Here is an 18,820-nt window from a genome sequence, read left to right on the forward strand (position 1 = left end):
GTTCTATTGTGTAGTGTGTTTCTAAACAAAGTAAGGACAGTAGAACTCACAGACAAAAGTTTAAAAGGGGGGAGGGATTTGCTTTTATTTTGTCAGTGTCACTGTGATGGGTGGATCTCATTGTCGAGAGACCAAGCAAGAAACAGATGGTACTCTCAAACTGGGATAATTGAGAGAATCTTTATGATAGAACTATTTACAATTTGAAGGGCAGGGTTAGATAATTGTCACACAGTTTATATGATGGAAATTCCATATCTCTTGACCTGAAGGGGCAAAGAGAAAGAGTTTTAAGTGGAACCTAGAGAATGCTAAAACTAAAAGAAAAAGCCACCCACTAGGAACTCTGTCCTTTAGTAGAGGAAGGCAGTCATTCCAGTCTTATTCTGCTCTCTCTTAAATCTACTGCAGGTGCCTGTTCTTAATCAAAGCAAATCTGAGACAGAAGGCAAGAATGTCCGTTAATGCAATATATAAAGGCTAGCCTTCTGGGGCACAGATCAGGATGGAAAAAGTTATGCAGGGTAAATGAAAATACGCACCACAAACCACTATATATTCTGCAGCTAATATGATGCAAAAATCAATCAGGTAATGTGCTTTAAGTGACTTTTAAAAGATACAGAGAGTGCCAAAAAAGGTACACACATTTTAAGAAAGGAAAAAACTGTATTAAAATTGTAATACTCAATATATACTGATAACAAAAGGTGAATACAAGTCATGTGTATACATTTTTTTGGCACCCCTGGTATATCGAAAGGTGGAGATTTGTATTTTCCAAGAATTCATGGTGAAAATTCTTTATATTGTTGTTGGTTTAAATGAAGTTTTTAATAAAATTGCCTTAGCATTAATGTTTAGTAACATGATTCTAGACTTCTTTAATCATTGGCCAAATCAGCTATTAATTCTTATTAATCAGCTATTACTTTTTAGAGTTTAAACAACAAACATTTGCTTGACACTATAGTAAAAGCAAAAGAGTAATGATAATAATAGCCAACATGACTTACCAAGGAACTGCCTTTAAAAAATGTCTTTGCAACAACTCAAGAGATAGGTCCTATTATACATTTATTTTTCATAAAAGACAAATTAGGATCTAAAACTTTGAGTAACTTGACAAGGCAAAGAGTTATTGATAGGTGGCCACAAGAATTTGAATCCAGACTCATGATTTTGAAATCTAGTATGTTAACCTCTTAAAAATATCAGTCATATTTTCATCACTGTAAAGCACAACGTACATGGGAATTTGGTGTTTAAGGCCTTAGCGTGCCTTAAAACAACAGAGAAGACAAAATGAGATTGAATCAAGTTTAATTTTAGAAAATATTATTTTCACTAGCATAGGATACACTGGCTTTGAAGATGCAACTTATATATATATATAATAATATCTGTTGCTCTAAGTCTTCATTAGCAATGTTTGTTTTAATTGTACAGGTTTTTCTTTAATCACTAATCAACCTCCATCATTCTGCATCAATTTTCACGAGGATTTTAAAATAATCACAAATTTGTAACTTGTGATGACTATTTTAATTTTATTATGATTCCCTGAGATTTGTATCCATTCAGTATAATGGAAGTTTGGGGTGAGAAATATCAGTTCCTTTAACTCTTTCCCCTTATAATGGCTTTTTTGTTTCTTAAGCCTAACTTAAATATTTTTAAATTATTGCTACTAAGTTCAGTGGCCATCTGGTAAGACTTTATTGGAGTGGTTTTCTACTAGCTACATGTGACTCATGGGTAGATGTGAGATTGTAAACTCAATTTAGTAGTGCAAGTGTATGTATGTGTTTAATAAACTAGCATAATAAAACAAAGAATGGAATAAAATAAGCAATATATGAAAAAATTCTGGGAGCATCTAATACACAGTAAACACTAACAGATTGTATTTGATAGTATTATTGTTAGAATAACAGAAAATATAGAGTGGATCCCACATGCAACAGGTATGGTTTAGTTATGCATGTATCATGTTCTGATTAAAATGTAAAATTAATTTCTTCCTGTAAGATGCAAGCAAAAAATGTTTATAAGTCATTCACCTATTGCATATCCTGTATGAGTTATAATCCATGGCTTTTTGCAGGGAAATTATAATATAATATAATTACTATCTTCAAATAGTTTTATTAAAATTGATGTAAGTCATAGAGCCACAGGTCTTCATGGAGACTTTAAAAAATTTTTTCATCCTCAATTTACAAGTTAATTTTTTCTTTAAATTCCAAAACCAAATTAATAGCATCATTATGTGTAGAGAGATGATTGAGAAGATTGATTTGGTGAGTTGTTCTCCCAAACAAGTGCATATATGGGAGCTGACATAAGAAGAAAAAGCAATCCATGTGCTTGATATTTCATTGCTTTATATTTATATCTTTTTTAAAAAATGATTTTATTGGGGAATTGGGGAAGGGGAACAGACAAGTTGTTGTCCTTCAACCTTAGTTGTGGAGGGCACAGCTAGCTCAGCTCCAAGCCCAGTCGCCATCCGGCTGCCCATTGGCAGCTCACAGCTGCTCAGCTCAAGGTGCCCTGTTGAATCTTAGCTGCGGGGGGCACAGCCCACCATCCCATGTCGGAGTTGAACCGCCAACCTTGTTGCTAAGTGTGCATGCTCTAACCACTGAGCCATCCGGCCGCCTGTCAGCAATTCAGGGCAGCTCAGCTTGGGCACAGCTCACTGGCCCATGTGGGAATCCAACCTGCCACTCTGTTGCTCAGAGCTTGTTCTCTTAACTGACTGAGCCACTCAGCTGGCCCTATATTTATATCTTAACATATGGCAGTAAAAAAACTGCCTAAAGAATTTTTGAACTTGGTTAGGAGATAAAGCTTAAGAACAATTAGTAAAAGTACAATTATGTAATGAAGTGATAAAGCAGGGTACAAAGGACATTTTAGACCTTTGAAAACACTCTGTATGATATGTATATATATGGAGAGAGAAAGTATATAGAGAATGTACATTGCCATGAGTGAACCATGATGTAAACGGTGGACTTTGGGTGATTATGATGTGTCTGTGTAGATTCATTAATTATAACAAATGTATCACTCTGCTGAGCGATGTTGTAAATGGGAGAGGCTATGCATGGGTGGGGTCTGGGGTGGGGGGTCTATGGGGAATCTCTGTATATTTCTCTCAATTATTTTGTGAACCTAAAACTTTTCTAAAAATTGAGTCTTAAAAAATTAATCCCTTTCTGGCCCAAATTTATAGAAATTTTTGTGTTGATGGTATTCTCATAACCATTAAAGAAAAGTTTAATAGACAAAGAATATAGAGAGTATAATTTTTATTATTTTTTATTTTCTCTGCTTACTAGGACTTGCTTTCTACCTGAAAACAAGAAAAGCCTGGAAAGTCACCAAGGGCTGTGAAGTAGAGGGTGGGGCCAAGAGAACGTTTATTAGATAGGTCATATGGAAATAATTATCTACTTCAAGGCAATTTGACTCTATACCAGGCCATGTGGTAAAAGTTTATGAAGCATCCTCCAAGTACATGATGTCTATAAATAACATGTCACACATGTAAAATGACAAGCCTATAGTGAATTTTAATACCAGCCAGATGTAAACAGCCTTAGAATATGTTATTGCACCTCCACACCCAGCCTAAAAACTGAAGCCATTACTGTTTTGGCATACTAAACCACTCTTTGCTGCAAACTGGGGGAGTGCTGGTACTGGATAGGAATCAAGCAGAAATGAATTTGAATTCTATCTCTCTTACTAACTGGATACATGATTCTGGATAATTTACTGTCTCTTTGAAGATCACCTTTTTTACAAGACAAAATCAGGATAATTTATATTATAGGTTTGTTTGTATTGAAAATATGGATAGTATACATAGACACCTAGGATGATGTCTGGCACCAATTAGTACCCAATCAATAGTAGTTCTTATTAATAACCCAAATAATATTAAATAATTTTTTCTAGCCTATCTCACCATAGTAGGCCATCATTAGGGATTTGGAAGGGGAGTCTTATTCATAAATAAAAAGTGTCTGTGACTACTATCCCTGTGTAACTTTCCTTAGCCTCAAATGCAATAGTTGTAGAAATTGGTGTATCCAGGGTTTAGAATTTTGTAGTACTAGTTTCAATAAACACTACATAAATAGGCAAGACTTTTCATAGAATTAATACAATTTTGGTTTTTTCTTCTGATAGTCTAAAATGACTGCCTTCTTTATTACTATAATGTTTGAAAATGTAAGAAAAGGGCATAGGTATTTTAATCAAATGTGTCAACTGAAAATAACAAGATAGTTGAAGAAAATCATGTAAATTAGAACATTTACCATGACATACACCTTCTAACTTTTTCTAAGCTAATTTTTATAATAAAATATTTATTATGTAATATATAAAAATATACTGCAGAGAGAATAGTATAATGAATACCCATGAACCCATCATTCAGCTTCAACTATTATAAACATTATGTTATTTTTATTTAGTTTATCTGTAATATTTTTGGAGCACAATTTAAAAACAAACAACAGATATCATATCATTTCACCCCTAAATAATCCACTATTTAACTCTAACAGGTAAGGAATTTAAAAACATAATTCCAATTACATTATCATACTGTACATATTCTTTAAATTAACAAAACCCTTAAAAAGTGTCATTTTGCAGTTTATTTGGCTAAGTTAGTATCAATCTGAAGTCTACATAATTTACTTGATGGATATGGCTTTTAAAAAAAAATCTGGAATAGTGTACCCTAGCATCATTTTTTCCTAAGCTTTTGATTTGTTGAAGTAATTGGGTTATTTGAATACAGAATATGTCACATTCTAAATAGGATAGTTTAAATCCTTATAGTGTCATTTAATATGGTGCTAATTAACATGCCCTGTATTTCCTATACAATGGTAGTTACATATACACATCTGAGTTTTAAATAGTCTTAAAAGATACAACTTCAATTTTTTCACAAGCCTTTTGTTGTGCGTTCTTACAAATTAAAAAAAATTTACTGAATTTATTTGGGTGACATTGGTTAGTAAAATTATATAGGTTTCAAGTGTACATTTCTATAATACATCTTCTATATATTGTGTTGTATATTCACCATAAGCCCTTTTATACTAAACTTTACTTGCCTCTGATCACACTCTTATTACTAGTATTAGGTACAATAAATAAACTGATTTAATTTCCTGGTTTCTGTAACGACTATTTTTTATAAACAACTAGATTATATCTTTCTAAAGAAAAGGACTTATGTGTTCTATTTTGTTGTTTCCTAATAGTATATGCTAAATATATATAATATAAATGAATTAATAATTATATTACTTTTTCATCCAATAGTTATTTTATACTTTCAAATTAGCTTTAAAAAATCTCAAAATATAATAAATGGTTATTATTACGTTATAGATGTAGAATCTAAGGAACACAGTTCCAAGGTGAATAAGGAATCGTTGGTAAAGTATCAAATCTGATCTCTCTAGGCTGCATTTTGTTTTTAATCAAAATTACCTAGATTTAGTATACACGTGATTCAATATTTACCTCATAAAATAAAATATAGCATAAATATAACATGATTTAACATTACACAAGCATAGTTGAGATTTTTTTAAAAATTCTAAACACAAAGAATGACATTGATTTTTTTTTTTTTTTTTTTTAGCTGAGCCATCCTGCTACCTGTTGGCAGCTCAGCGGCTGCTCAGCTCGGGCTGGACTCGAACCGCTGTTGCTCAGAGCTCAAACTCTTGAGCGAGCTCTTAACCAACTGAGCCACTCGGCCGGCCCCGACATTGATTTTTTTAACCACACATTCCACTCTTAAATATCTTTATTTAAAAACAATACAGAATATGTATCAGGACATAAAAATCCAGGGAAAAACAAAATTTCAAAGATCTCACATCATACAATTATTTTAAATTAAGATTTTTACAGAAAATCAAATATAAGAACAAAATATACTGCTCACATATGGAAATAATTAAGTTTCCATGAACTGATACATAAAATTGATTAAAATAACCTTTAAAATATTTGGTACATTTAAATGAAAGAAGAGGAGAGGAAGAAGTCAAATTTGAGAATGCTTATAATGGAACAGAAAATACAGTTTCGATATTTTGGAAGGTAAGACATTGTTGAGAAACACCAGCTAATGTAAACATTGTGATACTTCAGAAGAAGTGAAAGGATAAATATGATTATGTATTAGTGCAATAGGAAAATTGGGACCAAATCTAAGCACTTCCTTTTCAATTTTCCTTAATAACTAATTTCCCTTATATATGTCATTATGATTTTACTTGGATAAACAGAGTACTCTTTGTAACATGTCCTTAAATGCTTGCTTCACCTGCTGGTTCCTTAGAGTATAAATAAAGGGATTCAAAAGTGGGGCAAAGGAGGTATTGAGAACTGCAACTCCCTTACTTAAGGATAGCCTCTGTTTGACCGAGGGTTTAATGTACATAAAGATGCAGCTCCCATATGAGAGTGAGAGGACAATCATGTGAGAAGAACAAGTAGACAAAGCCTTTTTTTTCTGGTTGGCAGAAGGAATTTTTGAAATTGTCAGGGCAATATATGTGTATGATAGAATCACTAATACCAAAGTGACCAGTAGAGTCACCGAAGCTAAGATGAAACTCAACGTTTCCAGCAAATGTGTGTCTGTGCAGGAGATTTGCAAGAGCGGAGCCGTGTCACAGAAGAAATGATCAATGATATTTGAGTCACAGAAATCCAGGCTTAAGCCTAAAATGAGTCCTGGAAAGATGATAAGGAAACCAGCGATCCAAGAGCTAAGAACTAACTGGATACAGATTTTGCTGCTCATGATGGTTGTATAATGCAGGGGCTTACAGATGGCAACATAACGATCATAGGACATGGCAGCCAGGAGATAAAATTCAGATGCACCAAGAAGGAAGGCAAAAAATAACTGAGCTACACAACAATTATAGGAAATGGTCTTGTCACCAGTTGCCATGGTTACAAGGAATTTGGGGATAGAGACTGTTGTATAAGACATTTCTAAGAAGGAGAAATTTCGAAGAAAGAAATACATGGGGGTCTTGAGATGAGGATCCAGCAAAGTGAGGATAATGATAATCAAATTGCCTGAGATGCTTAGCAGGTAGGTGAGAAGAAGGAAGATGAATAGCACAATCTTCAATTTTGGGTCCTGTGTCAGTCCTACTAAGATAAACACTGTCACTGTTGTACGGTTTTCCATTGTTGCCTCCTGATCTGCTTCTGCTCTGGTAAAAATATTGAGACAAAATTATGTAAAGATGCTAATGGTAAAATATGAAGGTAACAATGTCTAAATACTAGCAATTGATACTATTTATGCATAGTAATGGGGCACTTCTTTGAAATGATTAATGAAAGACAAGCTCTAGCAAAAGCTGTCACTTTGTACACACTGAGAAAATAAATATTTTCTACAAATCTGAAAGTATCTTATAAAACACCTTTATATTCTGATTTAGCTACATTTATGGCAATGAGATAAAGAGAGGAACGTGCATGTGAAAACATTGATTTTTCTCTTTTCTCAGTATATAAGAGCTGAAATGTCATATTTACACTCAGCCTTACTGATGATCATATAAATGTCATTGCCTCAAGGAGCTGACTGTGAGTGCAGTAGAGAAGCAAGATGACATACAAATGTTGAAAACAGAAATCCAGCTTAAGGCCTAGGGTAAATACTAAAAGGAATGCGATATAATCATGATCGTAGCTCTTCAGTTGTTTGGCTTTTTGCCACAATACTCTGTCTCAGTCTTTTCTGGGTTTTTTTATTTCTATAAATCAGTGTAATGTGCTTTGTCCCTATTTCTATCTCTTCATTTCTTCTGTTACTTTTCACATTACCATCTCCTATTCCAGTAATAAATTTATCTGATTGCATAGGTAACTAGACTTGAACAGGATTAAAAGAGCCAGTGTTACTGCTGGTTAAGTTCTGAAAACAGGAAGAGAATAATAAAGTGAAATACAAAATAAAGTGAATAAAGGATCAGAGAGAGGGAAAAAGTGAAGCAGGGATAAAGAAAAGGATGATAAAAGAAGTAGAAAAGAGGAAAAATAGCAAAGGGAAGACAATAAAGAGAAAACCTACCATTAAGGTTGAATTTTTCTTCAGATAACACACTGACTTCTGTTTAGCTCTTTGCTTCTTAACTGATGTATAAACCAAGTTATGGCTGGACTATGATTTGCCTCTCCATAGAAGAATACAGAGGAGAAACTCTAGTAAATTTTACTCTAAAGACCAGTCACTGGGCAAGTATTCAGGCCCTTGAAGGTAATACTGACTTCCTTAAAATAATATAGGCCAAAAACCAAACCAATCCAAATGAAATGTATTGTGTGGTTGAGAATTTTATAAGCTCTCATTAAGCTAAGTGTCATGAAAACTCCTCGGTATAAACATTTCATCCCTTGAGGGCAAATTTCTTCTTTGATGACTTTATTATCAATGACAAACATTCATTAAACAGTTTTCATAGGTCCATGAAGAATGCATTGTTATACACTGAGGAATCAAAAATATATATGAGAATGTCCCTAACTATTGCAATTTATTGCATTTATTGCATTGAGGAGACAGTGCATGAACTAATATAGCAATGTATAATGTGCCATAACCTTAAGGGTAAATGAGACTCATTTTTACCATGTAATGTAGGAGTTTAGGAGAGAAGATGTCTCTGGGACTTGGGGAAGTTTGGGTAGATTTAAAAGGGAGGATGTTGTACAAGAGGACGGATCCTCAGCTAGGCACTGGAGGTATCAGGAAATAGAATAAGACATTTTAGGTAGGATTAACATTGTGAACAAAGGTAAGTAAAAACAAAAATTCATGGATTGATTAAACATGTATCAGAGAGAATATGAAAATGTAAAACCTCTCTAGGGACTACTTAGGCTATTATTTCCAAAGTATTATAACATTTTCTTAATATTTAAACACATTTTTCCAATCTTTAGAGGCAATTTCTGAGGTAACTGATTGCATTATAGTGGCCATAGTCACTTTGATCAGAAACAGACCTGTCATCCCCATAAGTCAGAATTTTATTACATCATACCTAACTTTACCCCTCCTCCCCAACTCCCTTTATATATACTGGAGCAGTATGTTACAATATGTATAGCAAACCTATTACTTTTATTTGTATTTACATTAAAAACTTAAAGAAAATCTTCCCTCAAAATCATGAACAAATTCTTATTAAAAAATGGTGACATTTAATAAATCAATTAATTTCAGATCTTCCATATTAAAATCAAATCAGAGTAATGAAATTTAAATCCCTTAGTATAAGTACTCTTATACTTTCAGAGATTTATTTTAAATAATATGTGTATTTATAAATCAGACTGCAAAATACACTAAAATTTGTAAAACTTTACCTTTAAAAGATATATAAACAGAATTATTTAGGCAAAGGATTTTGTTTGTTGATGTTCAAATTCCTTATATTCCTGTTACAGGACCAAGCCTCAGACTTTTTTTTTTTCCTTCTCAGGAACCACACCGAAATATGTAATTCTTAAAATAAGTTTTAACATTTGTGGATATTTTGTGATTAGTTATTTCTATCTCAGATCAGCAATTTAGACTATCAAAATATCTCCTTTATTCTTCATTTTCAATATGTCTTAAGTTAATACAACACAGTACTAAAATTAAACAACTATTTATCGTATGAAGTCATTACAATTTTTTTTTTAATTCCAAGGAATACCTTATTTACTACAGTGTGCAAATCTCCCCAAGAAATTTAGGCCCAAAGGCAGTATTTCCCTGTTCGTATCCAGTTGTGGATGCTTTTGACCAGGTGGTGTGTTAGGAGGGGTAAGGGACCCCCACTGTCACACCAATTAATGAGCCTGAAGGCCAGGAGGTAGGATTGAAAATAGCCACCTGAACACTGCTTTTGGTTGTTGCCAACGTCTCTAGGTGGAGGAAGAGGAGCCAACGACCCCCTAAACCTGGCTTTGGGTATAATGCAGTATTGGGTGGAAGTTTTTTTTAAAGACCCATAAACAGACATATGGCTGCCTGAAATGTAAAGGAAATATGCCAGTGAATACAGTTTCAACTCTAACATGTAAATTGCTTGAAAGTTGTCCCATCCATCCTTATGACAAGAAAAATCTGGACAACTGAAAACTAATGAATTTCCTCAGACCCATTAGAGGACTGAGGATGCAGGGAGAAACTGTCACTCTGTTATCTGGAAATAGGGAGTCACAGGACAGATCTGCTTACTTGCAGCAGAAGCCCCTGCAGCAATAAAGTTGTAGCAACATTTTAATGCTAATTTTAATGAGTTGCTGGAGCCTGAGTTGGATAGGAATGGGAATGAGAAACTTGGGGGTCCTAATCTTAAGAGAGCCCCCACACTATAAAAGGGCTTTATCTCCAAGAACCCCACCAGGCTCTCACATGATGAATATTTGAAAAATAACCAAGTGTCTCACGGAGGGACGAGTAATCACCGTGACATACATCTGGAGCCTTCTCGGGAGCGAAGACCAGCTCTCCAGGGGAAAAGAATCTGCCAGTTCCTAAATCATGTGGATGAAGCACATCCTCCCACTCTACACCCTGTCGGTGTTCCTGTCTCACCAGAAGGACGGGGAAATAGTCAATAGGTATCATGCCTTTAGGGAAATAGATTGAGAACGCTGCAGCCAGGGTAGGGAGCGGGGGCCAATGAGAAAAAAGATATACCAGTGGAGAAACGCTTGTGAAGAGTAGAGCCCAGGAACAAGGCTCACTAAAAGCCTGAGATTTAATTGGAAGATTATAGAATGTTCCGACTCCATGACACATTACCACCACACCAACAAGGATCTAGTATAATAATAGTGAATTACAATGGAAAGAGCTGTAAGACACATGGTCTCTCCAGAGGAGACATTATTACAAAAACACCAAGTCAAGAGGGAAAAAAAATGAGGACACTAGAGGAAACACAAACCTCTGGCACCTGTAGCTTCAGAAAACATTAAACACAGCCCAAATCCTAGAGAAATTCACATAAACCCTCTCACTAAAGACCTATTTACCTACATTCCTATCATGTGACACAATACATCCAGCTTTCAATAAAAAGTACAAGGATGGCACAAGCAAGGAAAAGCAGGCTGGAGAGAGAAAGCAGTCATCAAAACTAGATGCAGAGTCAGTTCTCCTTCCATCACCATATTTTTTTAAAGAGTTTTTTGTTTGTTTTTTTTTTTTACTGGGGAATTGGGGAGTGGAACAGTGTTGGGAAATTGAGGAAGGGGAACATTGTGTTTTTCCAGGACCCATCAGCTCCTAGTCAAGTTGTTGTCCTTCAGTCTTAGTTGTGGAGGGCGTAAGTTCAGCTCTAAGTCCAGTCGCCACTTTCAATCTAGTTGTGGGAGGAGGAGAGGAGGGGTGCGTAGTCCACCATCCCATGTGGGAGTCCAGCCAGCAACCTTGTTGCACACTGAGCCATCCGGCCGTCGGTCAGCAGCTCGCAGCTGCCCAGCTCAAGGTGCCATGTTCAATCTTAGTTGTGGGGCCGCCCACCATCCCATACAGGTGTCAAACCAGCAACCTTGCTGCTAAGAGCACACGCTCTCACTATAGTGCTCAGCTGCAGCTCAGCTTGGGCACTTTACCTAAAAGAACCCCACCGGGTTCTCACATGATGAGGAATCGAACCAGCGACCCTGTTGCTCAGAGTTCGCGCTCTTAACCAACGGAGCCACTCGGCTGGACCATCCATCACCATATTTTTGATCCCCTTTTCTGGGTGGTGAACACACAATGCAATATATAGATGATGTATTATTGAAATGTGCACTTGAAACCTGTATAATTTCACTAACCAGTGTCACTCTAATACATTTAAATGTTCAGGCTGGTATGTTGAAACGCTTCCATAAAGTCATTGTGTTTTATGCTAGTATGGCCTGCAGCAGTGTCAGGACCTGGTGTCTTCTATGTTGTGGATTCACTGTTTCTGATGCAGTTGCTCATACTCATGGCTCCACATGACTTGACATTCTACCTGCATTATAACAGTGAGAGAGGGTAAAGAGGAAGAGGAGGGCAAACCCCTTTTATCAAGGGATAATCCCAGGAAATGGCACAAATTACCTCCATTTACATTCTTTGAATAGATTTTAGTTATTTGGACAAAGTTGCAAGGAAGCCTAGCAACTTTTAACATAGATAACATAGATAAATATTCCACTAATGTAGAAGTAGAGACTGCTTAGTAATTATGAAATATCAGTGTAGGATCCATTAGACAATATCACAAAAACTATTTGGAGGAAAGACAGCTTTCAGAACAGAAATAAAATGACACATAGGACATAAAATGTTAGGTGTGTCTAGAGAATTGATAATGGCACATTTAACCTGAGGTACAATTAGCCCATGACAGGCTAAGTTCTTCATCTTATATTGTCACTTTTTATTACTGATTAAAATCATATTTTATCCTGCTTCCAAATCCCTATCTATATATCTGGGATTTCAAAATATGAAAGTGTGGGAGAGCACAAAATACGATGGAAATCTATACTAAATTCTCTGGAGACATAGTTAAAAGTAATTTAAATATATATATATATATATATATATATATATACACACATTTTTATTTTTTCAAATATTTAATGTCTGGAGAGAACTCTTGTGTAACAGGTAAATTTGTGATCCTTCGGGAATGGTGTTCTTAAATCTCATATTCTCCTGAGAATTCTTCATAATCTTTAGATGTTTTCCTTCAGGATACAGAAAGCATACATACGCCATGGGATCAAGTGTTGATTAATTTTATATGGCATTGTGGGTAATACTTTGAAAAGTTTTCAAAATATAAATAGATAAATTGTAGTAATGAAGAAATTTAATATGCTAAGCTGAAAATCTGCAAAAAATAACTAAAAACATTTACAAAGCTGTCATTTATAGATAAAAAAACTACTATATTTTGGGGTAGTTAGATCCATTCAGAGAGGAATGGAATCACTGTGTTCTGTTCAGCATGATGATAAGAGTTAAATATTAAAGCAGAGATGATTTTGTCTGAATAAATCTATGTATATGTCTTCTTATTACAAGGTGTTTGAGTTTTTGGCAGACTTATTGGGGACTCAAAAAGATGTAAAGAATTGGTATGTCTAAAATTCAAAGACCATGTTTCCTGTTAGATATGTTTTAGCCCGCTTTTGTTCTATTTTTACCATTAAAGTATTAACCTTATTTTTTCTAAACTTTTAAATTTTGATTTAGGGAAAATGGTGAAAGAAGACAAATAGAACACAATGAAAAGTTAATACTGGAGAACTTTTGCTTTTTAAAATGTATGTGATATTGACAATATCTAACATAACTAAATATAATTGCATTCATAGGCTTGATTTCTAAGAATTTTGTAATCTAAATTTTGTTAATTTGTTTATAATGTGTACTGGGGATAGTTGGTGTGATTAACTATTGAAAAGTTGGACAACGAAATGAGGTGACAGGTAAAATTCTGATTTAGGTGTTTTTGATATATATGTATTTCCAAATTGTTGCCATTGGAGTAATTTGTGTAAATTTTTAAACAGAAAACTTTATAATAGATTGCTTCACAATTATGTGAATGTAAAAGGAATGTCCATGAAAAGTAACAGTCATTTCTTTTCATCCACATATATCTATATTAAAATATCATTTTGATAGCAGATCTCATTTTTTATCTTAGAATCCTCCTGTAAACACCTCTAGATATTACTGAAAATAACTTTTACTTGTGCTTATATGTTTATTTTTATTTCTGGATATGCCTTTTTAATCATAATGTATGTTTTACAGGTTGCAAATAATTATCTTGATATTCTTAAGACATTGTCTTATGTGGAGCCGATCACAAAACTTTAATCACTTTATGTATTTAATGATGAAGATAACAAGGAAGAAAATTAATCTTAGAGATGTTATTTAAAAAAAATACACTATAATCTGTTTTATAATTATATGCACAAAATGTTGTACTTTTAAGTGGACAGCATTGGAAAACACACTCTTTCAAACTTAAACGTGATTTCTAACTTACTTGCTTTGCAAACCTGAATGATATGACTGCCTCAGTGTATGCCCGGTGTTGAGAATAGTATTCTATAGGTAATATTTCTTTCATTATGTATTAGCCGAATATTTTAATATTTTTATGATAGGAAAATATGTGCTTTCTAAAATTTGTGTCACCTCAATTTTGAGATTCATTTTGTATTTGAAATTTCCCAAATACTCACTCTTCATCTTTTTTAGGCCATGCTGATCTAAAACTTCTTTACCTTTTCACTCTGTATTTTAGACAAAGAATAAAATGGTAAGTGTAAAGAATAGAAGCAAATAGAAATTTCATTAGTAAACATTTTTCCTTATAATTTTTATTTTCTAATTTTTACCTACTAAGGTACATATTTTTACTTACTAATTTACATATTTTTAATTTTAAAAATTTTTACTTAATGATTTACATATTCTAATCTTTTAATAAAATTTTTCCTGAAATTCACTATCCTACCTCGAAAATAACCCTTCTTACCTTTCTAGGTTTCCATAAAGCTTTGTCTTTATATTTCTGTTCTCTTTACTCCTCCCACCTCATATAATTTCCTTAACACTTATCAATATATTGGGTTGTTGGAAAAGTCATGATGTATTTTTTCTATGTTTTTTGTTGCAAAAATGCGTCATGACTTTTCCGACAGCCCAATATTTCCATATGCTTCTACATCCTTCATTTTCATTTTTACTTATTTCCCTGTATATTCTCAGAATTATATCATGCATAAGAAAACTGCAATTTCTTGTTACACACACTGAGATTACCAGACAGTTCCTGCTGATTTTGTTTTGGGCACAAAGTGGGAAGGGTGGGAATGATAACAGATTGTGGCACTGGAAATACTAATAAGGACAACAAATAAATATATTCCCAATGCTTCGTATTCACTTGTCTAAAATTGGATCACATTAGTCATGAAAGTAAATGACACAAGAATCAGACATTTGAATTTGATTGGTTAAGTAAAATGGTACAGGTGTACTAGCCCTGTATATTGATGATAGCTAGGGGTGTTGTGTGTGGGGTGTGTGTGTGTGTGTGTGTGTGTGTGTGTGTGTGTGTCTGTGTGTGTGTGTGTTTAATGCAAACATGGGCTGATGTACTTTTAATGACAATTATCATTTGGGTTCTAACGTGCAAACTTCTCTAGAAAGGCATCCATCGCAACTCTTGCACATTATCAATAGAGAAGAAGCATTTTTTCTATGCTTTAAAAGGCCCTCTAATATAGTCACATAAAAATAATCAACAATTACTACTACTGTATAGGTTATTTTATAGTAGAATTGCAAACTAGAGTTTTAATTATCTGTCCACATACTCTGGAAATGCACACTATTATTCTTCCTGGCAAAACCATGGCAAAAAACATGAATGGATGTGCATTTTTGTTACTCTATCTGAAACATCGCTTTGCTAACTGTACCTTAAACACTAATTATCACAGTTATTTTTCCATTGAGATCATCATTTTCTTTTTTTTTCTCTCCCCTTTATTTTTTTATTTAGACCTAGAAAACTAGAAGACAACAATGGGAAACCATACAAGAGTGACAGTATTTATCCTAGCAGGCTTGACTGATGACCCACAATTGAAAGTTGTGTTGTTTATCTTCCTGTTTCTCACCTACTTGCTAAGCATCACTGGCAATCTGATCATCATCACACTCACCCTGGTGGATATTCACCTCAAGACCCCCATGTATTTTTTCCTTCGGAATTTTTCCTTCCTAGAAATTTCCTATACTACTACATGCATTCCTAAATTGCTAGTTATTATGGCAACTGGGGACAAAACCATTTCCTATAACAGTTGTATGACTCAATTGTTTTTTGCCTTCCTCCTTGGAGCATCTGAATTTTATTTGCTAGCGGCTATGTCCTATGACCGCTATGTTGCCATCTGTAAGCCTCTGCGTTACACAACCATCATAGACAGTAAAATGTGCATACAGCTCATCCTTAGTTGTTGGCTTGCTGGTTTTTTGGTCATTTTTCCGCCACTCCTCGTAGGCCTAAACATTGACTTCTGTGCATCCAATGTTATTGATCATTTCGGCTGTGACCCTACCCCACTCCTGCTGATTGCCTGCTCAGACACAGAACTCATCGAAGTGATGAAACTGATTTCTGCTTCGCTGACACTTGTGGTCACATTGGTAATGGTGATAATATCATATAGCTATATTGCATTAACGATTCTAAAAATGCCGTCAACTAATCAGAGGAAAAAAGCTTTTTCAACATGTTCTTCTCACATGGTTGTGATATTTCTTTCTTATGGCAGCTGCATCTTCATGTATGTTAATCCATCTGTCAAACAAAGAATATCTTTTTCCAAGGGAATTGCAGTGCTCAATACCTCAGTGGCACCACTTTTGAACCCTTTCATCTATACTTTACGGAACCAACAAGTGAAAAAAGCCTTCATGAATATGATAGTCAGGGTTTTCTCTTTCTCAAACAAATGACTATCCAATTGCTTTATATGTAAAAAAAAAAAAAAAAGAACAAAGGAATCCTTCACAGTACCAGTGTATCCAATAGTAGTTCCCAATACAGTTCCCTCCTTTTTTTTTTTGGCTTTTATTTCTTTGATAGTCATCTTTATTTCTTTTCAAGTTTTATTTTCACCAAATCTTTTGTTTCAAAGAAGCGCAGTTTCTTAGTATTTTTCAATAGAGATTTTTTTATCATCTCACTCTTGCTCTCATGCATATTGAAAGAAATTGAGCTAAGTTTTTCAATCTGCCTTTTCTATCTTTGAATTCTAATCAAGAAGATAAACTACTTTTTTGTCTGTACTTAGTTACAAGCTACTTAAAACTAATATTCATTTATATTTTTTGTAATACTACTCATTTATTGGGGCATACTCTGTTCAATGAAGTGAAAAGAAAATTGTAGCAGACATTAACCATTAGTGTTGATGCTCAAATTAGAAAATGTTTGTCAAATATATGGTGATGAAAGGGGAACTGTCTCTGGATGGTGAACACACAATGCAATATATAGGTACCTTATTATAGAAATGTATCCTTGAAACCTATATAATTTTACTAATCAATTTTACCCCAATAAATTTAATAGACATTGTTTGTTTATTTAAAGAATGATCTTTGTGTTCATTTACATGCCACAGAAACCAGATGTTTAGTTTCTATTAGAGTATTATTAACATTTACAAGTAATTTAATTATAGGTGAAATTTGTTATCTTACCAGTTTATTTAAAAATTAACGATGAAATACAATATTTACTTGGTGTTTCCATACCCCCCAAAACTCCCTTAAATAACTTGGGATACTTCTGAAGCTAATTGGAAACTGCTTGTAAAGGACTGTTATATAAAGAGAACAATGCTAATAACTCAGTGTATTTATTCTTTTCAGATTGCCATAGCTATAGATACATACATATATAGCTATATCTCCTACCAGTAAAACCAAAATAGGAGAACAAACTACACCTTTTCTTAAGGATTTTTGAACTGTAGGTCATAATTGGAAAATTGGGGCACTCAAATCAATTTCTGTGTCATGACCAGAATTTTTAAAATATTAAATATAATAGAAGATGTTTTGATAGGTACACATCATGTTTCATGGTTTATTTCCAGAGATGTATGTGCATTAGGACATAATTTCTTTTTCATTTTCTTTTTATTTTAACTATGGTTCTTGATTGAAGAAAATAAGTTTGAAAAATACTATCTAAAAGAGCACAATATAATATAGCCAGGGAGAAAAATATGTATAGTATGTCATTGACTGGACAATTCTATAGGTTTCTTTACAATTTGTTAATGAACTGGATCTTAAAACATATTTGAGTCATGAGTATGATTTCAGAAATAATGATTAAACAATTGATTACATTTCCATGATATATATGAGGTGTGATCAAAACATATGGTAAATATTTAAATAAAATGAGTTTATTACAGTAAAAGACACATTGCCATTAACCCCCCTCAAAATACTCCCCCTCGTTTTGAACACGTTTATCCCATCGTTCTTGCCACTTTCTGAAGCAGTTCTGGAAGTCCTCTTTGGTGAATTTCTTTGTTGCACTGTCGTGGCTGCCTCGATGTCCTGAATCGATTCAAAACATTTTCCTGTCATAGTCATTTCGGCTTTGGGGGGAAAGCCAGAAGTTTCACTTTGCCAGATCTAGTGAATAAGGTGAATGAGGACAAACCGTAATATTTATTGTCATGTTGGAGGATGAAGTAAAGACATTCACAAAAGAGGACTTCCAGAACTGCTTCAGAAAGTGGCAAGAACAATGGGATAAGTGTGTTTGAAGCAAGGAGGAGTATTTTGAGGAAGATTAACGACAATGTGTCTTTTACTGTAATAATTTTTAAATTTAAACATTCACCGTATTTTTCAATCACACCATACACACACACACACACACACACACACACACACACACACACACACACACACACACACCTTTTTCCTTTTGAGAAAATAGATCTAATAACTCTGGAGCATTATCTAACTTTTAGAAATTTTAAGAACACAGAAAAAAATACATATAACATATTGAGACAATCTAAGAAATAAAACCTAAGGGTCTCAATATTCTTTGTAGTTTTGATTCTGTTATGTGTCAACCAGGATGAGTTTGCTTAAAGTTAAACCACTAATTTATCATGA

General features: G+C 33.9%; 2 protein-coding genes across 2 annotated transcripts; one reads left to right on the top strand and one right to left on the bottom strand.

The window, feature by feature from the left end:
• Nucleotides 1-6,325: 6,325 nt before the first annotated feature.
• LOC109391810 (olfactory receptor 6C6-like) lies at nucleotides 6,326-7,261 on the bottom strand. Its single transcript, XM_019659680.1, has one exon. It carries the CDS (start codon nucleotides 7,259-7,261, stop codon nucleotides 6,326-6,328), a length of 936 nt encoding a protein of 311 aa, XP_019515225.1.
• Nucleotides 7,262-15,685: 8,424 nt separating this feature from the next.
• On the top strand, nucleotides 15,686-16,624 carry LOC109391809 (olfactory receptor 6C74-like). The gene has a single exon (XM_019659679.1). The coding sequence runs from the start codon at nucleotides 15,686-15,688 to the stop codon at nucleotides 16,622-16,624; it is 939 nt and encodes a 312-aa protein (XP_019515224.1).
• The last annotated feature ends 2,196 nt before the right edge of the window (nucleotides 16,625-18,820 follow it).

The sequence above is a fragment of the Hipposideros armiger genome, unplaced genomic scaffold (assembly GCF_001890085.2).
Source record: "Hipposideros armiger isolate ML-2016 unplaced genomic scaffold, ASM189008v1 scaffold_303, whole genome shotgun sequence".
NCBI classification, from domain to species: Eukaryota; Metazoa; Chordata; class Mammalia; order Chiroptera; family Hipposideridae; genus Hipposideros; species Hipposideros armiger.